This window comes from Talpa occidentalis, unplaced genomic scaffold (assembly GCF_014898055.3).
Source record: "Talpa occidentalis isolate TD23 unplaced genomic scaffold, MPIMG_talOcc4v2.1 talOcc4.3, whole genome shotgun sequence".
Lineage (NCBI taxonomy): Eukaryota > Metazoa > Chordata > Mammalia > Eulipotyphla > Talpidae > Talpa > Talpa occidentalis.
Window position 1 is genome coordinate 124,754,559 of NW_023603184.1, and position 27,101 is coordinate 124,781,659.

At 44.6% G+C, this 27,101-nt stretch overlaps 1 protein-coding gene across 4 annotated transcripts in view; it reads left to right on the plus strand.

The window, feature by feature from the left end:
- The window catches only part of KIAA2012 (KIAA2012 ortholog), a 118,530-nt gene that overhangs the window by 36,859 nt on the left and 54,570 nt on the right, over positions 1-27,101 (plus strand). For all 4 annotated transcript variants that reach the window (XM_037523849.2, XM_037523850.2, XM_037523851.2 and 1 more), the window contains 2 exons: positions 3,287-3,397; positions 22,103-22,179. In XM_037523849.2, coding sequence (XP_037379746.1) covers positions 3,287-3,397; positions 22,103-22,179 — 188 coding nt within the window. The remainder of the gene's footprint in view (positions 1-3,286; positions 3,398-22,102; positions 22,180-27,101) is intronic.

A 27,101-nucleotide genomic window follows, 5' to 3' on the forward strand; every position in this document is an offset into this window, starting at 1 on the left:
TTAAGACAAAGTATTCATCACTTAGAGTGTTGTGTTTTACCCTACCCTCCTGAGAGTAGATCCTGCTGGTTTTGAGAGCTAGAGACACAGACTGAGGCACAGGCAAGAGCTTTGAAGGACATTACCATCAATCCCAGTGCCCTCTGGCTATGACCTGGGCATGGTGCTTTGTTCTCTATGACCTTCAGGAGTGACATGATCATTGGCTTTGCTCAGAAAGATTGCCTTGTGGTTGGAACTCTGTAGCCAATAATCTCATGATCTCTAAACCTGGGGTCTTCCTACTTAAAGCCTACCCACTGGGGGCTGCAGGACTTGCAGCCTACAAGTCTTTCTTCATCTCAGAAGCCCACCAATAAGATAAAAATAACAACAGCCACTGCTCAATTCCTCCAGATGAAGGTCACTGTTCTGCAAGGCTGACTCCACTTTGGCTGTGGGTAATACCTGGCCACTGTTCCTAAGAAGACTGAAAATGAAGAACAGAATTGAGAGTGAGTGGAGTAAACCATCCTAACACAAGGATCTACCACAAAGTTAGAGAAGAAGCACACTCCCTCTCAGTCTCAGAAGGTCTCACTCAAGCTCTTTCTCCTTTTGCTTTTGAAGAGAAGGGTGTCCCACCACTGGGTCTTCCATCCCTGATTAAAGGAAGAAAGAGTCCAGAAAAGGGCCTGGACAGCCCCAGGATGGTGGGCCACAGCAGCCCCAGAGGCCCCCTGAATATGAGGCCACCCACGGAGGCTCTCCCAGCAGGACAAGGTAATCACTCCTGGTGCGTGTAGGTCCCCCTCCTTTTGGCTTGCCTGTGGCTTTAAGCTCAATTTAAGCTTTCTGAAAGTCACCCCATTGAAAAGGGGAAGTCGGTCATGTTTCCACCAATGTCAGTGGGATTAGTGTTCACCATGCATATTCCTAAAGAGTCAGTACATGTTTTAAGGGTTTGCTGCACCAACATGCACCACCAAGCTCTTCCCTGCTTTCTTCACTCCTGGCAGCAGCGTGTGATGACACAGCTCTGTGTGCTCATCAGGAAGACCAGCTAGTGGATTTACCAGGCATACTCAACACCAAGCTACACCCCTCCCCAGGAGCAAGGGAGCCCTGTGACCCTGCTCATATAAAGAGTCCCAAGAGGAAAGTCACCCTCCAGCCCAAACCAGAGCCTGAGACCTGCTCACAGGGAGGGGAAGGCTCTGATTCCTACTGAAGGACGAGGCATGTCAATGCCACACCCTCTATGACTTAGCGCTCTTTTCCTGAAGAGGTGACTGTCTGGGAGGAGGTGAAGATGGTTATACAAGAGCGACAGTGCAGCAACAGTAGCAGTGCAGTGACAGCTTCCCAGGGGGCTTATCTACATAAAGCAAAAATGGCTTAGAGTCCAAATTACCGCTGAAACTCCCTTGGGGAGGTGCCACACTGGAGACGGACAACCCATTTTCTAGAAAGCACAGCCCAGCCAACTCTTCCTCCCTTATCTGAGCATTGGGCTGCTTTCCTCAGCTGAGCACCCAATAAAGAAGATGCTATGTGTTTGAGTGCCAGACTATATGAAGAGAAGTATCTCTGTTGATAGCAAAATCACACTTGGGGCTGCAAGTAACTCACATCTGAAACGTTTGTGGGAACTAAGAGCCCCCAAGAAGATAAGAAACATGTCTTTCATTTTCATATCCTGGGGCTTCCCTGGTGGCACAAGGGTTAAAGACAGCGCTGTCAAGCTATCGCCAGCCACTGCAGCACGAGTTCGATCCCTGGCCAGTGAGGTGACCCACATGGTGCAGCAGACCTTTCCTGTCTTGCCCGCTGCTCCCCTCAGCAGTGTATTTCAGTCAGTCTGCCTGTTCGGTTCCCCACTCTGTCTCTGGTGAATCCTCTCACCATCCCCCAACCCCGCACCTCTGGCCTGTACCCCAGTTCTTGTATGCCTAAATCAATAAATCGTTTTAAAAAATCATTTTCATCTTCAGCTCACTCAGAACAGATGTCTCACTGTTTAAGACAGTCTCTCTGTCTCTATCTACCTGTCTGTCTATCTTTATCTCCCTCTAAATACCTTATTTTCACTTCTATACCATTTCATCAATGAATTTTCTCTGACAACCACCCCTTTTATACAAGTGTGATACAGGTGTCCTCTGATTTTGATACAAATAGACCAAACTTTAGGTGCAGTCATGTCAGCACCAAGGATGTTCCTAGGAGATTACACAGTCAGACAAGTCACACACACACACACACACACACACACACATACGGAAGCATCCTTGCAAAGGGAGAATCTAATTAGAAAGAATGTATGAACCAGGGCCATGACAATGACTACAGTACAGCCAGGAGCCTCCAGTGTATAGGTTGAGTGTGTAAATGTAGGTGTGTGAGGGTACATGTATCAGAAGCTATGTGTGTGCCTATATGCCTATGTGAGTGCATTTTATGCTTAAGTGCATTCATGCACACATACATATGTGCAACCACTCAGGCACACATGCCTGCCTGTGAATGAATACACATCTGTCACTGTTTATTAGTGGTGTGTGTGTCTACATGCATGTACACCTACATGTGTGTGGTTGTGCATGTGTGTGCTTGCTTGCCTGGGGTTGTGCCTATATGCATGTGTCCATGTGCAAATGTGTGTTTCTGTGTGTGCTTTTGTACACTTGTAAATATCCATCATGAGTGGTGCTCAGCTCAACTCCTGACTCCTTTGTCTTAGAGATGGGGAAGGTAAAGTTATAGAAACACCTTCAGTCCTTCTAAGCAACTGAGGGGAAGGAATGCAGCTTTCTTCTCCTTGGCCTCAGTCTCTGGAGTCACCAAGTATCCTCAGCATTTGGTCCATAAGCAACGGCAGCACATGCCGTGCGTGGCCAGCACAAAGGCATGTGACAGGTCTGGAAGCACCCAGCCCTGTGCCGAAGGGCTGAGTTGCATACGCCTGGAGGCAGGGTCTCCATTTCCTTCATTCAAAGTGCCCCTCAACCTAGCCTGGCCCTGATAGGGTTGCTGGAGTCCAGAGGGGCTTCTTTCTCCAGACTCTCACAAAGGCAAGAGAAAGGCTAATGGCTGCCCCACCTTGCTCATCACACCTTGGCCTCCAGAGGACAGAACCTAAACAATGGCCCGGTTCTGGTGAATTCCAGGAGAGGACTGACCCTACTCTGATGAGCACCCGCACGTATCAGCACCTTCCCACAGGGGACTCAGGGAGCACAGTCCAGATTCGACCTCCCTCCCCTGCTCTGGTACTAACACCGCCCTGTTTGTGCTTATTTTCAAGAGGAATCCAGAGACCCCACCCTGGGACACTTCTTGCTCAATCCAGAAGGGGAAAACATCAGCCTGTCCGTCCTGGGGCCTACCCAAACCGAGGCGCTTCCATCGGATGAAGGTAAGGCTGTAGCCAGGTCAGCCTTGTTTTCATAGGGGAAGATTTTACCGGCAGCTTCTAAGACTTCCCAGCAGCAGAGCCATCATTAAAAACAGAGGTAAGCCGGCCAGTTTCATCCTCTCCCTGACACAGAGGAGCTTCTGTAGCACAGACACAATAACCCAATGTTTGCATAACAAGTTGACTCTTGCTGAGCATCTGAAGAGAGAAGTTCCCGTGGAATGGCTTGGAGGAGGTCTAATGCGCTGAGCTGATGCCTTGATGAGAATGATAAAGCCCTCTTGGTATTTGCCCAAACTAAACAACTGCCTTTTCTCTTCTTTCCAACCACCCTCCTGAGGTGGCGGCGGCTAATTGGTAATCCAATCAGGTATCCTTCTTATGTGCATTGGTTCATTGCTGTGAATCATCTGGCTCCTGACAGATAGCAAGGCGGCTTCCAAAAAGCCTCCTGGCATGTTAACTTTTTGGAAAAGAGATGCTGGCTCTGAGCAATAACCATTTTGCAAAGGAAGAAGAAATGAAGTCAGAGGGTGATGAGTGTCAACCACCCAGGAACCCTCTTGATGTGTATGTGTGAGTGATACAGGCCGTAGAGCTCAGGCTGAGGGAGATTAAAATCTGCACTCGCTGGTGCATTCTGTCACAATTGGCTTAATAGAAAGAGCCTGAGTTCAGAGCCAGGAGCTCTGAGTAGCCATGGCTTGTGCTCTATGATTTCAGATGACTTTGGGTCAGACCCTCGCATTCTCCCTCGTCCAAGGTTCCTCATCCCATCTGAATCACAGGATGGAGTTCTTCACTGCCAGGAACTGGGAAGTTCCTTGACTATTGTTACATTTTACACCTTGTGTCTGTTGCTGTTGAAATAACCACCTACATACAGCTTGCAAGAAAGTACAAGGCATTTTGTTCCTCACTCAACATAAAAGAACTTCCATCACCACTTGGGTTATACCATATGAGTACAAGAATAACTTGATTCTAAAATGATTCTGAGTTTTTGGAAGTAGGAGTTAGACAGATGGAGGCCAATGTCCATGTGATACAGCTGTTTCAACAGCTGGAAAGCAAATATGATTCTGCACCCCTGCTCCATATCTGTCCACTTTGTTCCAGGGGAACTAGCTCCCCTTTTGACAAAGGGAAAGTCAGAAGCAGGAAAAGAAATATTAAGGCTTTAAGTTAGTTGTCACATTATTGAGATGATGTTTCAGTCATTTCTGTATCCCTTGCTGGATGTAGCCTCAGTCCTCTTTGTCATTCCCACTTTTGTGATTTATTGTGTTTATCAGAATAGTTTCTGTTTAATTTCCAAATATATTATAAGCCCTGAGAATCTCTTATCTTTGTAATATATCTAAGAAATGCTTGTTGATTGCCTGAATACTCTAGGTGCCACAAAGGAAGGTTCTTTTGGAATCACATTGGGTTTTGTTTTGTTTTGTTTTCAATTAAAAAAAAAAATCTTGAGTAAAGGAGGAAATATGATCTGTCTGATCTTTCTGAGACTTTCAGACTCTGTCAACATCTATTTGGAAATAAATTCTTAAGCAATTAGATCATGATCTCTTGCTTTCAGTCAGCATTGAGAAATGAATATAAGCCTTCAGAAGAAAAAAAAAAAGCTAGAGCTGGAATCTGACCCTCTTGGTCATGTTAGGGTATTGCAACATTTAGAAAATGCAAAACCTAAGAAAGGAAAAGTTGACTTGAAAGAATTCACATCAAAACATTGGATCTGCTCGCTGAATTTCTCATCATTGGTTTGCATCATCACCTATCCTAGTGACAGAGGCAGCAATGGACGTTTCCTTTTGGAAGTCTTATTCAGGAGTTTTTTATTGCAAGAAGTGCAAGAGGTATCTGTGCAATAATTCAGGTTAGGACTTCAGGTCCCACATAAATTTAAATTCTCAGTCTCTTTCACTTTTCCAGTTAGCACTTATTCTTATCCTAACTGGATTTTTACCCAAAAGGATGTTTTTTTGTTTTTCGGTCATTGAATTAGCATCCTTCTGTCATGCAGCACTTTGTTGGTGTGGTGCTTTTAAAATATGTTCCAAATGTCTCAATGTTTTCCTTGAGTGTGTGCCTACACATAGTAGCTCCCTTCTAATAAAGACAGAATATGACAGAAGTGATGTGTGTGACTTCTGAGACGGCCATAAAAGGTGCTGTGGCTTCCATCTTGTCTCTCTCTTGGATTAGTCACTCTGGTGAAAGTCAGTCACCATGTCTGTGGTGCAAGCGGCCTTATGAAGAACTGTACATGAACAGAAACTGAAGGCTCCTGCCAACAGCCAGAATGAACTTTCCAGGCTTATGAGTGAGCCACCTTGCTAAGAGATGGTCCAGTCCCAGTCTTCAGATAGCTGCATCCCAGGCTACCATTCTCCAGCAACTGCAGCCTCAAGAGACACTGCACCAGAATCACAAACCTAACCACACCCCCCACCCACAGATTCCCACAGAGGTTTTGTGAGCTAAAGATTTATTGTTCTAAGTCACTAGGTTTTGGAGTCATTTGACTTCAATAACAGAAATATTTGGAGTCATCCCCTGATGGTCTGCAATTTGGTAAACAAAAAAGAAGGATCCAAAAATATCCCAGCTGGTTTCAAAACACTGATTGTTTAGGGGCAAACATATGCTAAATGACCTTCTTTCTCTTTGTCCTCCCCATTTGTCTTTTGTGATAAAGTTGGTTATAGGTAAAAGAATCCTTCCTTGTGGGATATTTGACAAAGGATGATTTTCCTTCTTTTAGCAATGGTTACCTTAGTGAAGGTGCCTGATATTTAAAAAAGGAGAAGTCCTTTAGATGAGGCAAGAAGTAGGAGGAAGAAGAAAGAACTCTGAACTAAAGTTGTGGGTTTTATTCTCAGGTTTATCACCCATGATTTCTATGGTCACAAGAAAATAATTTTATTGCTTTGGCCCTCGGCTTCCTCATATGGAAATAGAGGAGTTGGAATTAGCTCCAGGGATGCCAGTGTGTGTCACAGAGCTCCAGTTCTTCAGATAGTGAACAGGCATTATGTTAAAAGGACTTTTCTTTCCCAACTGAAGCCCCAAGAACCCAGCAGCCCTCCCACCCCAGGTGTTCTGATAGTCACCTGCAGTTTCCCCAAAACACAGGAGTTTCCTTTCCTTTGACAAAAGCCTCTCATGATTCCTATAAAGACTCCCCTATTTCATAGTGAAATGTGGTGTCATCACCACTTTATAGCTCCCCAAGAAAAAAAAAAGTCAAAAATAATAGTTTTCTCCGAATCTGGAAATTCCTTTTTCGAAGAAACAATTCAATATGAAGTGTTAAACACTTAATTCCTGTTCATTTTTTTGAATTTGATGGTCCTCATGTGTTTTTCCAAATAGCCTATGAAGCTATGAGCTCTACCTCCCTCACAGCTAATCAGCTTCAGAGCCCTAGAGTCTTTCGGGAACACAGGCATTACCTGCATCAGTGTTTAAAGACACCAATTGATTAAAGGGGTAGAAGCAGAGCTGCCTATTTAAAGTGTGGATGGTCTGCCTGTGTCCCCCCCAACTTCTCTACAGTCTAGCTAATGCTTCCCCTCCTAAGATGGTGTAAAGGCAGGACAGGACACAGTGCAGGTTTTCTGATCCAGCGGACTGGGTAAAGGAGGAGTCAGAGTCCTCAGTAATTTTGCAGGTTTTTTATTGGGGTTCAGCGGGTACGTGGCAGGCAGGGGTGCTGGGGGGTTGGGAGGCTGGCAGTCCTCCCAGCCCCCAGCAAATCTTCACTCTATCTGGGCTCTCTGGTGTTCGTTCTGCTGCTTCTCGGCTTCTCTTTCGGCTTCTGCTTCGGCTTCTCCTGGCGTCCCCGTGACGCCGCCCTTAAAAGCACAGTCTTAGCCCAGGTGTACCCACTCCAGGTGCCCACCCTCAGGCATGCATTCAGGATCACAGGGTTCCCTCATCTATCCTGATGGCGGGAGGGCAGAAAAGCCTGATATTTTTCCTTACCCTACAGATGGCTCCTGAATGAGCAGTCTTTGGTGAACCATTAGAGCTATGAGGCCACAGTTTGAAAACCTTCTCACTTTATGGATAAGGAAACAACCTCAGAGAGGTATAATGATTTGCTCAAAGTCACAGTTTCTATGTGACAAACCTGAAGCTCAAATCTTCCTGTACCCACTTAGTTCAGAGCCCTTTCTACTAATCATACTGCCCCTTGTCCAGATTGCAGGATTAGACGCTAGCTGGAGTACCATCTTCATTGCAATACCTTATCTGATCACCTCAGCCCCGCGGATGGCTATGTCCTGAATTCCACTAATTCTCTCTTCAGTTTTCACTCTTTTCTTTCCTCTCCAAGATTTAAAATTCCTGTAGGTTGGGGCCTCCCTGGTGGCGCAAGGGGTTAAAACGCAACCTGTGCTGCTGTCCACAGCCTCTGCAGCACAAGTTCGATCCCTGGCCAGCCAGGGAGCAGCCCACATGGCGCAGCAAACCTCTCCTGACTCGCCCGCTGCTCCCCTCAGCAGTGCATTTCAGTCAGTCTGCCTGTTCTGTTCCCCATTCTGTCTCTGGTGAATCCTCTCACAACCCCACACCTCTGGCCTATACCCCAGCTCTTGTATGCATAAATAAATAAATCTTTAAAAAAAATTAAATTCCTGTAGGTTGACCCTCTTCATCTATTTCTGAATATCCCAGAGAACACAGTAGGTACTTCTAGAACATTGCCCATAAATGTTGATTAAAACTGTGAGCAGCAAACCTTAATTATTTTCCAATAGCCTCTCTTCCATTATTCTTCTTATTAACATACACTCCCAGCCTAAAGTTTAACTGAACACATGGCTACCTACTAGAAATTCTCTTGCTCTGCCTCCCTGGCATTCAGGCATGGTCATGTGATGAAGTTTTAACTAATGAAATGTGAGTAGAAGTAACATGTGCAACTTCCAGATCATTTCTTTAAAAGAACACTGCTTGTCCTCTTCATCTTTCCCTTGGACTTGGGTGAGGTGGTGACATAGCTTCAACCACGCGGAAGAGGACATATTTATGGGACATGGAGCCACACAAAATACAGAGCCCAGATAATGCCATGGAGCAATCACCTGCTCTGCCTGCCTCTCGGGACTCTAAGGTGAAAAAGAAATAAATGTGCATCCTTTGCAGTCTCTTTGTAATGTAGGGGAAACAGGGTAGCTCCAGCTCCCTGTCCTGAAGTCTCCCCCATTGCTAGCCCCTATCACCTGTGGGACACCCTGTTGAGAAAGACTTGGGCCCAAATGGGCGCCTAGGATTACAGATACCTGGGCCCAGAGAGCACTGGGCATGCGCATATGTAAATACAGACACCTGGACCAGAGCAGGGCTAAAAGGAGCTCCTCAGCACTGGGTCACTCTCACCCCACTTCCTAAGGCTTTGCCCGGGACCCTCTGGCTACAGCCCTCAAGGGCCTCACCGGGCCTTTGCAGAGAAACTGCCATTTGTACTGACCTTTGAGAAATCAGTTTAAGTAGATAAACAAAGAGGAAAAGGGCTGATGGTTCAGCATGTACCAACGCAGACAGGAGAGCAGAGCACATGTGGGAGGGGAATGACTGTGGAGGGGCTACGTGGGGCCAGATGGGCTGAAAGGTTGGCTAGAGTCAGCCCTGGCAAGGCCCGCTGTGTACCAGTATAGAGCTGAAATGCTGCTGTTGAGGCAACAAAGGCATCACAGGTGTTTGAGGAGAGATGTCATGCAACCCAGTGTGTGTACAGCGTGAAGGGACAGACGAGAAAATACCAAACACATGGGCTACTGCAGAATCACCCAAACAGCTAATGAGAGCCTGAATGGAAGGCAATGGGTGGGCGCAAGAGGAGCTGCAATGGGAAGATCCCCAGGACCACCCATTAATTTGGGGATCCCAATCAGTGCCCCAAATCTGAGCAACCAGCAACAAGCCTGTTTGTGGCGCCTCTTTACAAAACTGGTTACAATTCTCCTCTCTAATTTCCCACTTGAATTACTTTTTCTCTATTTTCACTTTCAGCCAAGAGGATTACTTGAGGGTGGTGTGTGTTGGTGTCTCGTGTCGTGTGTTGTAATTAAGATAAAACAATTAAGGCCCTGGAGGCTGAGTTACCCCCACAGGGGCACACATGCAGCCTTAGTCCTCTCCTGCGTGGTGCTCAGCTCTGGCCTCCTCCCTTGTTTTAAATTCCCACCAGAACACATAAAAAATAAATTCCAATGTCATGTGCCTCTCGGCTTCTCAGTAATGCATTGTGGCTGTTTACTGGCTCCTGTGCTCTAGGGGAAGTGGTTGAACTTCCTAACACACACTGGAGTAAATAATAAGAGTTCTAAGGAAAACCTTAATTGCAAGTTTCTTGGGAGCTGTAAGGAAAGGACAAGAAGGAAGCAGGGATGGAAAGTGTATAGCCCTCCTGCAAGATCTGGGCACTGCACACACTGAGGTTTCTCTTTCATGATTGTTTTAGCCTCTTTTTCCCTTCCAACCACCTACCACTCAATTCTTCTTTTTTTTAAAGATTTATTTACTTATACAAGCATTGGGTACAGTCAGAAGCATGGGAGGGTGAGAGAATCCACCAGAGCCAGAGGGGAGAGCAGAGCAGGCAGATTGATGAAGTACACTGCTGAGGGGAGCAGCGGGCGGCAGGAGAGGTCTGCGCGCCATGTGGGACCCTTGCCTGGTGGCCGGGGATCGAACCGGTGCTGCAGAGGCTGCGGGCAGCTTTGCAACCCAGCGCTCAACCGCTGCGCCACCGGGGAGGCCCGACCACTCAATTCTTTGAGGAAAAATTAACATTCATTATGCAATTTATCTTTCTCCTTTTAATCCAGAGTGTCTGTCTCCAAGGTCCCTACTAAATAATTAATGTTTGTTCTCATTTCCCATTCTCCAGAGCATCTACTCATGAACTATAGGGTCAACAATTAACACTAATTAGGGCTTTCTCTCTCTCCAGTGTTGATTCTCAGAATCCCAAATCACATTGCTTGGCCTGAGCTGCGTGCATGCTTGTATGTGGCTGTGTGTGAGCATGCCGAGGTGGAAAAGGCCAATGAGCAGGCTTTTCCAAGCCCCACCACAGTGTAGCAAATTAATAAAGCCAGACATTCTTTTTTGGCAATCTCTCTAATCAGTAATAAGACAATGAAGCATAAATACATACCTACATGTATTGGGAAATGAGTTTGATGGGTAGTTACATAGAAGATCTCAAAATCTTTTCCAATTTAATTCCCTCTGGCTTTCCCTATTGCTATTTCCTTGAGATCTCTCTCTCTCTCTCTCTCTCTCTCTTTCTCTCTCTCCCATCCACCCCATTAAATTTCCCCTTAAAATCCTTCTTTCACTTACAATCCACTCAGTCGACTACCTTATTACCTGTTGTCTCTCCCTTAACTGTCTTTCTCTAATCTGTCATCCTAATTCTCTTCAATCATTAAAACAGCATTGAGTTAACTAGTATGACTGTCAAGAACAGCTAGAAGAATAATTCTCATTCAATATGACTCTAAGAGATGGCAAAAAAAATTCCTCAAGGGCTATGCAAAGCCTGCCTTTTGCTGGAATCAGGTGGGCTAGAATCCCTATTTCCCCAGCCTAGACCTTGTACTTGTGCTGCAGCTAGAGTTTGGGGCTCCTAATACTTGCCTATCATCCTCCCATCACTAGATGCACTGGGGCCCTGGACACACCTACTGTTCAAATCTGGGCATCACCTCAAAGCTGAGTTGAGTATTAACTGTTTCATGCTCTTACTTCATCAGAAGTTCCCCTCTCAGAATTTTAGGATCACAGTCCCTGTAGAGTTTCATCCTTAAACATCTTGAATAAATATATTATTTTCTTCAATGCACTTTAAATCCTAGTTCAACCTTCTCTCCACAAAGGCATGTGTGGACTGTCAAATCCATCCAATACATTAGGAGTCTAAATCATCAATGTGTCCACTTTATGTTCATCCCTATCCCACAGTAAGGAAAATAGATTTTCTTCAAGACCCTTTCACACCCTCCAGTAAACTCCTAATTGTTTTTTTAACCTATGAATCTATTCATTCAAATATGGGCCAGAAAAAGAAGGGGTCTAGTATTCAATGTCTCCTAAGAGGTTAGCTTTTCCCAAAAAAAGTCTCTTCTAATGCTCCTCTATGTCATTTGACTCCTATATATATGATTTCCTACTTAGCCCTCCAAAAAGTTTCTCTCTAGAGGCCTCCCTGGTGGCACAGAGGTTAAGTTGCAACCTATGAAGCTATCTTCAGCCACTGCAGCACGAGTTCAATCCCCAGCCAGGGAGCTACCTACATGGTGCAGCAGACCTGTCCTGACTCACCCACTGCTCCCCGCAGGAGTGTGTTTCAGTCAGTCTGCCTGTTCTGTTCCCCACTCTGTCTCTGGTGAATCCTCAACCTCTACACCTCTGGCCTGTACCCCGGCTCTTGTGTGCATTATTAAAGATTTATTTATCTATGCACACAAGAGCCGGGGTACAGGCCAGAGATGGGGGGGTGAGAGGACTCACCAGAGACAGAGCGGGGAACAGAACAAACAGACAGAAACACACTGCTGAGGGGAGCAGCGTGCGAGACAGGAGAGGTCTGCCGCGCCATGTGGGTTGCTCCCTGGCCAGCCGGGGCTCGCACTCATGCTACAGAGACTGTGGATTGCTTCATAGTGCGGTGCTTAACCCCCTGCACCACCAGGGAGACCCATAAATAAATCTTTAAAAAAAAAAGTTTCTCTCCAAATATAACAATAAACAGGGCAAAGAATTCACTTGTTTCACCAGAGAAATCCAGAGTCCTCACGAGCAGCACACAGCGGTGTTACTCGTGGTCAGCACTGTACTGGTGTCTAAGCATAAATATCAGGGGAAAAGAGAAGAGGATTCGAACCAAGTGCTTGTGTTTCATTGGCCCAGGAAGGAGAACTTGCAGGGATGTGCTGTAGGGACATAATTCACATTATAATGATGCGGGCATGGTCCTTCCTAGAGTTGCACACAGTTTACCGTGGATAACCACAAACGTGAAAATTATCTGCAAGACTCTCAGGCTTGTATTTTAAATGAAGGACTGACACCAGTCATTCTTTCCTTTATATTTCATTTTCCCCATAGAGAAATAAGCAAAAACTAGGGTCTAGGTTGAACTTGTAGCTCATCTTCCGCCACAATCACTGTTGCTTCTGCTTCAATCGGAGGGAAGGATGAACATGTAGACACTTTCTCTCTCTCCTAAAAATAGTCTTTGATTAATAGGGAAATGTGTGTGGTCTTCCTGCCTGCTTATTTTGGAGCAGGCAGCAATGAATCCTGCATGAGGGGCCTGCTATAGTAACAGGAAGCCATGCCACAGATGGAGGGCTGGAGCCAGACGTGGGTGGAGGAAATTGTTTTTGCTAGAGACTGCAAAATTAGAAGGAGAAAAGGCACAATCACATGCTTGCCAACCTCAAAATCTGTAAGCTGAGAAATACTTGGGAACCTGGCTTTCTGATTTATCCTCTTCTACCATTCTCCTTGGGTAGATACTCTGATCATGATTATGGTGGGAAGAGTTTCAGTGTTCATTCTCACTCATTGGTTGGAAGTAGGCCAGAGTATTTCTTAAATCATCCTCTAATGAAAGATGAAGGATGATGTGATGATGCTACCATTATTATCTTTGATATGCCAATACCAAATAGATTCCTCTATTTACTTCATCCTCACAATCTAAGCTAATGCTATTACCTTCTTCATTTTTCATCTGCGACGATGTGGCTCAGAGAGCTTAAGTGACTTGTCCAAGGTCACAGAGCTAAGACAGGAAGCTGGAATTTGAACCCTAGGAGCCTGCATTTTTACCACTATGCATGGTTAGTGGTGATTAAATAATCACCGGAATCTAAAGAGGCACATTTTCATCTGACAAGATGTGAGAGGTTAGGAAGTTCCTGGCTAAGGACTCATAGTGATGAATGGCTTCTTTTGCACAGGCCTTTCTCCTTACCCAGAATCAGACACCCTTTTGTGGGTTACATTGAAAATGATTTGCAACTTTTAGATATATGGGGAGAAGTTGAAGAAAGCAGGAAGAGTTTGGGAGAACCATACTCCTGAGACAGATTCAAGCAAGTCAAGCCTATTTAGAAGGTAGTTCTCCTGACCAAAAAGATTCTTCCTAATATATATAACCAAAGATGTCACCATTACACCTCATTCTATTATTAAATTCTCAGTAATAGAATCACTTGGGTTTCAGAAACATTCTTTTATAAGACATACTTCTGAGAAGCTATTAGTCATTCATACTTGGGTTAAAAAAAAAAATGTGGATGACTCTCCTCTTGCAACCCAGCTACAATGAGGGACTAAAATTGTGGAAGCATAAAGAGGTAATCCTGGGATATGTAGAGTTTTAAGGGGGTCAAAACATGCCGGACTGGTGCAGTGCCTAGGAGGGCTTGATGAAGAATATTAGTTATAGGGGGAAGGAAAAAGGTACAGAAAGGGAAATGAGAGTTCCAAAGACAAACTTGGACTATTTCAGAGTTTCCCCATGACAAGTTCTACATCCTGGAAAGGGGCAAAAAAACATAACAAAACAAAAAACCCCACAACATTCATTCCTTATCTTCTCTAGTAACTAAAAGACCTTAGGCTAATGCAAATCTCTTTCTTATTCTCCAGCTTTTGAGTACACTGTTCGCTTGGCCTGGAGCACAATTCCCCATTTCCTCTTATGCCCTGACATTTTTTTTTCTTTTTCTTTCTATTGATTAATTTTTTTTCCTTAAATCATTGTAGTCCCCATAATTGTGGCAAAATACACAGCACATAATATTTGCCATCTGAAACTTTTTTTTTTTTTTTTAAATTTTTTTTTTTTTTATATAGGCATGTTTATTTATTTATCTGTTTGTTTGTTTGTTTTTGTTTATACATGCACTGGGTACAGTCAGAAGCGCGGGAGGGTGAGAGAATTCACCAGAGCCAGAGCGGGGAGCAGAGCAGGCAGAAGGACCGAAGTACACTGCTGAGGGGAGCAGCGGGCGGCAGGAGAGGTCTGCGCGCCATGCGGGACCCTCCTCCGGTGGCCGGGGAGCAGCCGGGGATCGAACCGGCGCCGCAGAGGCCGCGGGCAGGTTCGCAACCCAGCGCTCAACCGCTGCGCCACCGGGGAGGCCCCATCTGAAACTTTTTTGAGAGTACAATAGTGTTCAGTTGATTCACATTGTCAAGCAACCAATCTCCAGAATACCTCATCTTGCCAAACTGAAACTCTGTACCCATTAAATAACAACTCCCCATTCTTCCTTTCCCCACAGACCCTAGCAAGCACCATTCCACTTTCTGTTACCCCACAACTTTACCTCCTTCCCGCTTATCTCCCACCAATCCCTCAGGCCTCAGTTTAGTCCTCAAGTTGCCCTCCCTCTGGGCAGCTTTTCGGCACCATCCACCCCTCCACCAACTGGGTGAGGTCCTCCTCCACAGGTTTACAAGGCCTCTGGTGCCTGTGCCATCACAGCCTCTCTCACAGTATTGCCTACCTGAGAGAATTTTCTATCCATTACTGTCCACTTTTTTTTAAAGATTTATTTATTTATGCATACAAGAACTGGGGTACAGGCCAGAGGTGTGGGGGTAGTGAGAGGATTCACCAGAGACAGAGTGGGGAGCAGAACAGGCAGGCGGACTGAAATACACTGCTGAAGGGAGCGGTGGGCGGGGTAGACAGGAGAGGTCTGCTGCGCCATGTGGGTTGCTCCCTGGCCGGCTGGGGCTCGAACTCAATGCAGAGGCTACGGATAGCTTCATAATGCTGTGCTTAACCCCTTGTGCCACCAGGGAGGCCCTACTGTCCACTTTTTAAGGGCAAGGATCCACCAGTATCCCCAGTATCTGGTACAATGCTTCTGGCACATACTAACTAGGTATTTCATACATATTTGATAAATGAGAATTGAACTACAATATGGGTTAAACAGTTTTTTGGTTTTTTTTTTAAGGATGATTTGGGAGTCTAGCCACTATGTAGAACATAGTCTTTGCAGGAAAACAAATTCCTAGTTGACCGCCTATAAAATCACAGAATACAGGAAACATATTTGTTCAACGATCTTTTTTTTTTTTTTTAATAATTTTTTTTAATAGAGGCATGTTTTTATTTATTTATTTATTTATTTGTTTGTTTTGTTTTGTTTGTTTGTTTATACAAGCACTGGGTACAGTCAGAAGCGCGGGAGGGTGAGAGAATTCACCAGAGCCAGATCGGGGAGCAGAACAGGCAGAAGGACCGAAGTACACTGCTGCGGGGAGCAGCGGGCGGCAGGAGAGGTCTGCGCGCCATGTGGGACCCTCCTCCTGTGGCCGGGGAGCAGCCGGGGACCGAACCGGCGCTGCAGAGGCCGCGGGCAGCTTCGCAACCCAGCGCTCAACCACTGCGCCACCGGGGAGGCCCTGTTCAACGATCTTAACAAAAAACAAATCTTGTTTGTGGTGCTTTAGCACCTCTCTGGTGCTTAATACTCTCCACTTGCTTTTAAGAAAACAGATATAACACTACTCTGAAAATACTGGAGAACCCCTGGAATTGAGTTGAAAGAGCAATTTCCAAGATCCATTCATTGGAATAGAGCTTTCACAACTTTTTTTTTTAAGATTTATTTTTATTTATTTGTGCATACAAAAACTGGGTCTAGGTCAGAGGTGCAGAGAGTGAGAGGATTCACCAGAGACAGAGTGGGGAGAAAAAACAGGCAGGTCTACTGAAATACACTGCTGAGGGGAGCATTGGGTGAGACAAGAGAGGTCTGCTGGCCTTGTGGGTTAGCTCCCTGGCTGGGGATCAAACTCAGCTGCAGTGGCTGGCAATAGCTTGATAGTGCTGAGACTTGAACCCCTGCACCACCAGGGAGGCCCAGAGCTTTTACAATTTCATGCCATCTTTTTGGTTTTTTGGTTCAAATGAATATTTTCATATAAAAATGATAGGATTCTAAAAATATAGAGAGATGGTAGATTTGTGTTATTTATGGACTTGAAGGTCAGTTTCAGCTATTTGCAAATGACCTCAGAAGTGAAAGACACATATCATTTGTCATTTTACAAAGGCATGAATTCAAGCCATGGATGTCATGACATCATTAAGCTAGTGATTATGCCTACCCAACCCCCCAGTACCCACCCACAATGGTCTGTAGTCATTGTGACATCTGCAATAGTCCGGTGAAATCATAAAAAGAACACTGATTTGTACATGTGTGTGTATATAATAGGGATATATGTGTGTGTATACATATACACATATTTACACATACACACACACACACATCCCTAAAAAAAGAAGGCCACCTAGTAGGACTACTGATAGAAAAGACAATAAAATGGGCCTGCCTGGTGGTGCAAGGGGTTAAGCATAGCACTATGAAGCTATCCGCAGGCTCTGCAGCACCAGTTCAATCCCCATCTGGCCAGGGAGATACCCACATAGCGCAGCAGACCTCTCCTGTCTCGCCTGCTGCTCCCCTCAGCAGTGTATTTCAATCAATCTGCCTGTTCTGCTCCCCACTCTGTCTCTGGTGAATCCTCTCACTACCCTGTACCTCTGGTCTGTACCCCAGTTCTTGTATGCATAAAATAAATAAATCTTTTAAAAAAGATCTAACAATTTGATGATTCCCTGCCAAAATAAATAGTTATACAAATTAACTCTAATCCTTTAGTTATAGACTCCTTCAGAGTCTGAAAAATTCCCCTTCTCTTTTTAGATCTACTTTAGTTTTATTAGAGATATGATATACACTAAGGATATTCACAAATCTAAGGATTCTTGGAATTGTTAGGATATTTGCCTTCCAAGCAGATAGGATCTGCGGTTCACTTATTGTATGATATACACAAGGGATCTGGGCCTCACTCAATCTGTGAAGTAGCATTAAGTACAATATATTTTAAAACTTGTATGGATTTTGAAGTGTCCATACACTTTATGTGTGAGTGTATATGTGTGTTTATTAGTTGTATTACTCAACCTATAATAAAAATTTTAATATTTTTCTTCTCTTAGTGATCAACAAATTATAACATTCAATAACTAGTAATCTATAAATACTGTTTCATATTGCATCACCTTTCAGATACTGTGTTATCTTCTTATCAAAAAGACCATAAAGAAGCATGAAACTTTTCTTAAAGATTTTTCCCCTTTTAGTTTCTTTCTTGTTTCTTTCACACATATCCTTGTGATATAAGCATTTTCTTTTGTTTTGTTAGTCCTCTATAACTCCTCATTTGAAAATTAATGACAATGCCAGCATAAGACATGTACAATGGAATTAGTACCTCTGTTTTACAAAGTAAAGAAAGATTGTTCATTCATTCATTCAACAAGCACTAATTGATTATCTACTAATGCCAACTATTATTTGTAGCACAAAAATACAATTAAGGGGCCTTAAAGTTGTCCACATAGTGAAGTGTGCTGAGAGTTATGAATGAGTGCAGGCTAAATCAGCCTGGAGACTGAAAAGACATTTGAAAGGAGAGAACACTTAAGCTGAGTATCGAAGGATGTAAAATCATGCATCACTTAACAATGGAGATCTATTCCAAGAAATACATCATTAGGCAACTTTGTTCTTTTGCAAATGTCATAGACTATACTTACACAAAGCTAAACAATATAGCCTGCTCTGCATCCAGGCTATGCATAGAAATTACCATGGTACACATAGAGTATACAGAGAAACTAGCCAACTGTAGAAAAGAGACTGTTACAAGGAAAGGGACCACATGAAGGTTGGCATGGGGAAAAAGTAAGCATTTTGTAATGCTGCCACGGACCAGCACAGCAGGACCTTGGCGAAAGCCATTAGCCCTAAAGGTCACTGCAGGGGGAGGTGCAGCATAATGCCTCTATCCCAGGGCATATGTAAGGGAGGGAGCGGTGAGAAATGCAACTGTAAGGCTAGGCAGGAGCCCGATCATGAAGGGTCATAGAAAGCACCTAAGGAATTTATCCCAAAGACTATAAGATCCTGCTTATATAGGAATCAGCATAACCAGATTTTTATTTTAGAGAAATGACTCTCCCAGCTATGTAGAGAATGGATTTAAGTAGATAAGACCAGAGACGAGGAGACCAGATGTCTAGACCTTGTTTAAAAGCAAGTGACCAAGAATAATATTTTCTGCAGAATTAACAGCACCACATGAATTGAATTTGTTGGCTGCTTTGTTTGTAAATCCATCTTCAGCCTCTTTTTTACATTCCCTTCTTCCATCACAGGTATCCTTATTAATCCAAAGGTGTATCTGGATTGGAGGGTTTCTCATGTTGTTGCCACACAACTCAAAGTTAAATTCCATCATCAGGTTTGCCTTCCATTTTGGGTTTGGTAAACTGCCATGTGCCTTTGGACCGCTCCATAAAAAATAATTTATGAACTTTTGAGAGAAGTTGGTATTCCGAAAGCTAAAGCCAGACCCTTGAGTCTGAATTAGGATTGGTCTAAGAGGACATAAGTGAAAGAACTATTATTCCAATTTGGAAGAAAAATATTACACTTGCCTTTACTAAGCATTTCCATATATAACTTCAGACTGACTCATATCTTCTAGGTCCGTCTATTTGGCCCCTTTAATAGAGCTCCCTGGAGTATATTCTTTAGCTTAGAGACTTTCTCAGGTCTTAAGCAACAGTTTGATATACCCGTCTCACCCTCCTCCTCATCCAGGAAGATTTAAAGTGAAAATATGTAGCATAAACAAGGTCTTAAATCTTGTCCTAAGAATTTGATAATGATAATATCAAAAGGCCATCATGGGTCTTGGTCTCCTCTAAACAAGCATACTCAAGATTTATTACAACACAACAAACATTCTAATGGTCATAGGTGTCTTGAGTCATATCATATAAAATAAAGTATTTTTAGATATGATTCTTAAGGAAAGAAAAGCTATGTAGAGGAACCTTATTATCCTTCCTTTTATGGTTTAGTTTATGCAGAGAAGATTTTTTTTAATAATCTAGAATTTGCCCCTGCATTTTCCATTTTTGAACAAAATTACAAAACCATACAGGTGCAAAGACTAACTTGTAGGCCTCCTCTGATAGGTTCTTTCCAGGGTCTACAAGTTCATGTACAAAGAGTCCAAGATCTATTTAGCAATGGATATACCCTCCCCCCAAATTATAGGGGAAGTACATATGAGCAGTCAAAGGTTACTCGATCCTCAGAAATTTGTATGTTGTCAGAAATGGCCCAAACATATTTTAAAAAGCTCCCTCCCTTACCGCCAATAGTTACTACCCTGGTAACCACTGAATGTTTGGCCATTTTGGAAACTGTGGGTCTGATATTTTTTCCCAAGTCCTGAGACAAATTTATGAAGGCACCAGGGGACCCACCTTGCCTTATAAGGTGACTTTTTAGGATTCAGGCTCTATTCTAATACCAGATGGGCCCACCAGAACATACCATACCAAAGGAAATAAGTCTTCTGAAATAATAGCAAGAACTATGATTTGCATTACATTTTTATTTAAAACAATGAACAACTTGGGAATCAAACGTAGTCAACATAGGTTTAAATAGACAGACATTTTAAGGCACTGAGTTCCATGCTAGAATCAGATGTTCTTCCCTGCTTTTCAAGTTTTGAGTGTTTAGTGAAGGATCCCATGATTTGAAGAAGGCAGAAGAGGTTTGGGATGAGACCTCATCTACTCAGGGTCATCTCAGAAACAGCCTGATTATCTGGCAGGAATGCTATCTCCCTGCTAAAAGCCTGTGGTTAGATTAATGCTAGCGTTTGAAAATCTGCTTGGGCCTGATGGTGGGCAGCCAGAGAAGGAATGTGTTTTATCTCTTTAGTGGCAGAAATGTTCATCATAGACTGGGCCCCAGTTTAGGGCGGGCCTGCAAGTTGCGCAGCGTGCAGTCTGTGAATGTGCACCCCAGCTCCAGAATGATGAAAAAGGCAGGTCTGTGTTCACAGCCAGTTGCCCACGTTGGTCGATGGGGCTAGTCAGTTTCTTCAGTTTGATAACAAGGATAAATCCTGCCATGTTGTTCAGAGAGGAAGCTCTGCCATCCCATTGCTTTATCTCCCTGGAATGCAGTTTGAATTGTGTCTCCTCTTTGACAGCTTGGACCTCAGTAAATTACTAGGGTCTTGACCCAAGAAATGGAGAAGTCCTAAGCAATTTTTCAGTCTCCTATCTAAAAATGTGTTTACATTTCTTGAACTCTGGCTGACTGATTCATTCTCCTGGTGTTGCAAGAACTTTCCTTATGTGTTAGAATTTATAAGTTTCATTTCTAAGAGACCCCTGACTCCTTCCAAGCCACAAGTGAAGTGAACTTCATCACAACACTATTCTGCTAGGCTGGACTCATCCAGAGGATGGATTGCAGCCAAGCAGCTGTGATGTGGCAAACTCAAATGAAACCAACAGGAGGCATTGTGATGTGTTGGGAAGTATGACATGCCAAGTCATAAGATTTGATCTGATCTTGTGCTATTTCAAGATATGATCTTGAACAAAACAGGAAACTACTCTTGGGCCTCAGTTTCCCAATTTGTCTTAAATAAGAAATGTTTTAAATCTGTGCAGAAGCCATTCTCAAATAAAATAGGACAGTTGAGAAACAATAAAGGGAAGACCAGTCCATAAGGACTGAGTAGTGGCTTCATGTCCAAGAGAGAGACGCAAAGTGACATATGGCCACAGGCTCTTAAAAGAGGTACTTATGAGTACCAATTATGGAAAAAACTTTTTTTTGGACTCTGGTCCCCACCAGAGACTAATATCATTGTCAGTAGAGCCATGTACTTAGCTAAATCTGTACCTCAAATAAACATTCCTTTATAAACATTAAATTTACTTTCTTGGGGTAAAAAAAGAAAGACAAAATAAATGCTATTTTCATCTCAGGGCTTCAGGCAGAAGGTCTCAGAACAAATCCTTACTCAAAAATCTCACTAGTTGCACCCCCCCGCCATAGGTTACTTTACCTTTTGAGTCTCAGCCTCTACACCTGTAGAGAGCAGTAGTCATACACACACACACACACACACACACACACACACACAAACACACACAGCTTTCCGAGGGGAGCTGTGTGCTCATAGGCCAACAACATGCTCTGTGTCTGCTTGGTGCCCCTCATGGTCATGCCATGATTTCTGTTGCCTCCCCTTCCAACCCCTTGCCTTTTGTCACTGCATCATTATTCCACCTCTCCTGTTGCCCCTCCACACATGAGGGGAAAGGAATATCTCTGATCTCTCCATCTGGAAGGCTGTAGAAGCATTTTTCCACTGCATTGAAGTGCATCATACAAAATTTATATTCAACAGCATCAGCAGATTTTTTCCATCAATATTTCCTTTTTAATTTCAGCTTTATCTGAATTATAGCAGCACAAGGAATTTGCTTTTGTTCTTTTGAGAAACAACCAAAACAAGAAAAATAAAAATTAGCATATAAGGTCTTCACACTGTATTTCAGCACAGTGTTTAGACTGTGCCCAGAGAGGTTGTGAATGTTGTTTGGTGAGTAAATATGAATGTCATAGATGTGTGTTTGCTTATAATCTTGCATATATGAACTAGGCTGGTATGTATGTGATATTTATAAAAATTCATGAGCCCTAGATCTGACAACCTTGATGCGTTTCTCTCTGATTTCTACCACAGCAAATATTGAATCCAGAACTGGTCTTCATGTGGATCTTAATGAAATCTCTCCTTTCACCCAAAAAGCAGAGAAGCAGGTATAGTATTGATTCTGAATGAACATGAGACTGGGAGTCAAGACTTTGGGGTTCTTGCCCCAGCATGCTGTGTGACTATTGTTAAGATTCTTCACTTCTCTGAGCCTCATTTGCCTCATCAATAAAACGAGACAAGTAGACTATAAAATCACAGAGGTTCCTTAACTCATAGATTTGAAATGTCCTAACTCACATTGGACTGTTTTATCTGGCTCATCGTGTTCGTGATATAGCTGCGAAGTCAAGAAGGGAACAAGGAAACACAGAAAGGTATTGTAAGGGGCAGGACAGGGCACAAGGCAGGTTTTCTGATCCCATGCAGATCGGGTAAAGGAGGAGTCAGAGTCCTCAGTAGTTTTGCAGGTTTTTTATTTGGGGTTCACCAGGCATATGGCAGGCAGGGGTGCTGGCTGGGGGGCTGGGAGGCTGGCAGGCCTCCCAGCCCCCAGCAAGTCCTCACTCTATCTGGGCTCTCTAGCGTTCGTTCTGCTGCTTCTCGGCTTCGGCTGCGGCTGCTGCTGCTGCTGGTGCTGGTGCTGGTGCTGCTGGCGTCCCCCCGTGACGCCGCCCTTAAAAGCACAGTCTTACCTCAGCTGAATCCCATCTACCTATGCCCACACCCTATTCCAGGTGCCCACCATCAGGCATGCATTCAGGACAAGGATCCATCATCTATCCTGATGGCAGAAGGGCAGAAAAGCCTGATATTTTCTTTACCCTACAGTCCACCCCCTCAGGGTTTTCTGCCATACAGTCTATACATATATACACAATTTTCTAAGCAAACAAACAATGCAGCCATGGCCCACAAAAGCAAATACATCAAATAACAAAATACAACATAACAAAATACAACAGAACACAAATAAGTCCAGGCAGGGCACCAACCAAGTGCAAAAGACAATTATTGGTACCAGCAGATGAGCCACCAAATCTGCTGCCGAAGGCACTGCTCATACGAGGGAGGGAAATCACACACGGCATCTGCTATAACACACCAGGAGCCGTCAGGCTTCCTGGCCTTCTCTGGCTGTAGTCTCGGCTACAAGGCACACACAGCATCCACCCCCAGGATGCACTAGCTCTGGGATTGGCAATTTTATTCTGTTGGGGGTAATCGCCAACCCTCAGGGTTTCTGTCTGCAGTCGCTCCAACACTCGGCCTTCATGGCCACCCATGCGACTCACAGACCCCTGCTCTCAAGCCAACCCACTGCACAAGCACATGGGTTGGGGATCCAAACTTTGCATTTGGCTTGGGCTCCACCCCAAGCCACATTCCCCACCCGTCCCCCAAGGACGGGCTCCTCAGCTCCTCACCCTCACTCAAGAATGAGCAGGGCATCACCCATAGGTGATTTTACGAGACTCACAGGGCTTCAGCATACCCAGGCTGCTTAACAGCCGCTTTAGGGCTTCTCAACTTAGCATCAGTACCAGCTTTTGCCACCTTAGTTGGCTTTTCTCCTCCACCTGGCCACTGGGCATACACAGGCTGCTTTTGGCCATCTAGGCCCACTGGCCACCCCCAGATTCTCAAAAAATAAACATAACCTGCTAAGGTCCTCCGCCTTCTGGCGGGATTGTCAGTCCAAAATCATCAGTTCATCAGTCTATCAATCCATTGGCCTCTCCCTGCTTCAGCAATGGCCTGCTGCCTCAGGGGTCATTGGCTGGTCCTTTCCGGTGTCGTTGGCTGGTCCTTTCCGGTGTCGTTGGCTGGTCCTTTCGGGCGTCTCCTTCATGCCAGGTCTCATCCTGTAGCTCGTGGACGTATCCATCTTCTATACCGCCATGGTGCCTCCAGCGTCGTCACAGGCAAAGTCTGTTCTCCTTAGTCCCTCCAGGTCTTCGGAGGGCTCCAATACCCGTCTGCATGGATCCTGCCGACTACGCCAATTGTAAGGGGCAGGACAGGGCACAAGGCAGGTTTTCTGATCCCATGCAGATCGGGTAAAGGAGGAGTCAGAGTCCTCAGTAGTTTTGCAGGTTTTTTATTTGGGGTTCACCAGGCATATGGCAGGCAGGGGTGCTGGCTGGGGGGCTGGGAGGCTGGCAGGCCTCCCAGCCCCCAGCAAGTCCTCACTCTATCTGGGCTCTCTAGCGTTCGTTCTGCTGCTTCTCGGCTTCGGCTGCGGCTGCTGCTGCTGCTGGTGCTGGTGCTGGTGCTGCTGGCGTCCCCCCGTGACGCCGCCCTTAAAAGCACAGTCTTACCTCAGCTGAATCCCATCTACCTATGCCCACACCCTATTCCAGGTGCCCGCCATCAGGCATGCATTCAGGACAAGGATCCATCATCTATCCTGATGGCGGAAGGGCAGAAAAGCCTGATATTTTCTTTACCCTACAGGTATCATTCATTGAGGCAGTAGGCACCAGACATTGTGCTAATGAACCCCTTTTTCCAATATTCATTCCTAATAGATAGGGGAAAAAATAGCAATTAAGAAAAAAACTGCAATGACACCATGAGGAAAGGAGAAAAAAGCTTCATCTAGATGGGTTAGGAAATTCTATTCATGGTTCAAGGACATATGTTCACAAATATTTATAAGTTTGTTCCTTTATTTGAAGCTTTGAGGCTGGGCCTGTCTTCAAATTCACCCTAGAGAGATAGCTCAGGGGAATTCCTACAGCTGTGGCGGGTCTCACAGCTGAGGTAGAAGCAACACAGCCCCAGGGCACTGGTCTCTCCCTGCAATGCAGCAGCCTAGGGGCCCATGATCTCTGTTTTGCCCTTATCTCCAACTTCCTGCCACAGCCAGGCTTTCTCATCTTCTCTCACGATCATTAAAAAACAATAATAATAAAAGTAGTTTGTTTTCATCCGTGTGCCTTGCTGGGTTCTGGGGAAGCACCATGAACTCTCACAGTTAGAATCCCATGCCTGGGTCAGGCCTCCCCTGAGGTTAAAAACAGCTGAGCTGACCCTTCCTGCTACTGAGAAAGCACAGAACCAATGTTTTCCTTTTTTTTTTTTTTTCCACATGCCCGCTGAAGATTCACACCCTTTCTAAGAGATCTAGAAACGTTTCTTTTTTAAGAGAATCTGTGACTTAAGTAAAATATACTATATTTTAATGACTCCACAACTCTGAAGATCTTGGAAATGCCTATATCCTAAACACATTCCAAATTCACACAGCCTCATGGTTGAATTTCGGGAGACCAAATATCACCTGCAATAAGAGTAGGCTCGGTTGTGTCAAATTATATCCTAGACTGAATTATTAACTTTGTAGTCAGAAAGGAATACCAGACTGAGGTCTTAAACTCTAACCCTGGGTCTCCCCTGTGAGGCTGTGGCAAACCAGCTTGCTCAGAACTTGATGGGTCTCCCTTGTGAAAGGAAGGAGTGCTCCCCCCAGAACCATTTGGTTTGTCCAAGTCAGAATAGCCTTATTTCCTTTAGAAGTAAGCCCTGAAATGAATACCATTTGGGGAAAAGTCTAGGGAACCCTATTAGCCCCCAAACACAAAGAGGATTGGGGTGTGGTGGGGGGAGGTGTCTTCCTTGCTTCCGAACCCAGTCTCCTTGAGGCTAATGATCCTTTATTAGATTAATCACTGACTTCAATTTTAACTACTTCCTCAACCTATTCCATGTAAATGACTAATTTCATGTTTACTAGAAAGCATCTGGAAAGGATTTAGAAACAAATTTCTGCCCAGCAGATTTCAGTTATGTAGGTTGATGGGCCACTGGCATCCCCATCGTATTCCTCCGACTGTCGCCTCCCCACTCAGAAGCAGACAAGGATATTACCAAAATTGATCTTTATCAGCATCAGCAATTTCTGTTCTTTCCATTCATTCCTTTATTGGGGTCTGACTATTTTAGGAGTTAAATCACATAAAATACTTCTACTTTTTTTAAATCACTGTGCTAGCTGAGAGAGGGGGGAATATCAAAGGGGAAATTTTGCCCTCACCGATCTTTAATAAGAAGTCACAGGCCCAGATTTAGAAAACAATTTCTGACCGGGAGGTAAGAGAGAAAGGCAGCGCGAGCTTTGCAGACGTGACTGGGCGCAGGGAATTGCCCTGTTCCGGAGGCTGCCTCCGGGCGCCCCCTACTGGTTGAATTTTCAAACGTCTGCTTTGGTTCCTAAGCGGCTGTCAGCGCTGTGGCGGGAGCCCCGAGGACTTAGGGCTGCGGCCCCAAGTACACAGGACTGCAGGTTGCACCCAGTGGGACCAGCTCCTGAGGTGCCCCTTCCACACCTGGCCCGATACTCTGGGCCTGGGCAGTAAATCCCTAAGTAGAAACGATAGTAGCAATGGCCATCAACGACTTCCTAGGGACTGGAGGAGGGGTTAGTTGGTTGCAAAAGAAGAAAACTACAAGGGGAAACGTGGACATGAAAAGAGCAATGAAAAAAGAAAAAGGAGACAAGCAGACATGTTTCAACTCCAAGCTCCTATTTCCTCTTTCAAATGAACTGCCTCCCCACTGTGCACAGAATCAAGTATTTATGAAGGCATTTTTTGCATATTAATAGTTGCATGTGCAGCATTGCCAGTTCTGAAGGTAGGGTGCCCTTTTTCTAATGCAGGTCCTTGAAACTCCTCAGTGAATTTCGTATTCTCCTTCACGTTTATTTTTCTTTCTGCCTTGTGGTGCCTCCTAAGGCCTTTCATTTGATTAAGGGAAATTAGTTCCTGGGGTACTGTAGCCCAAGCACTGCTCTTACCCTGGTGACTGACATCAACCCCCAGAGAAGCTTTTCCTGTTCTCCATGGTCTCTCTGTGGTGAGGCCACAGGTTGGGTGAGGTGACTAGCAGGTAGGAAGAGGATTAAAATTGTAAATGAAAATTCCAGGAATGGTAACATACCTGTGCTGGGGGGGCAGGAGGGGGGCAGAGGAGTGGGGAAAAATTAGGACTTTAAAAATATGTAAAGAAAAAATAATAACTGCAT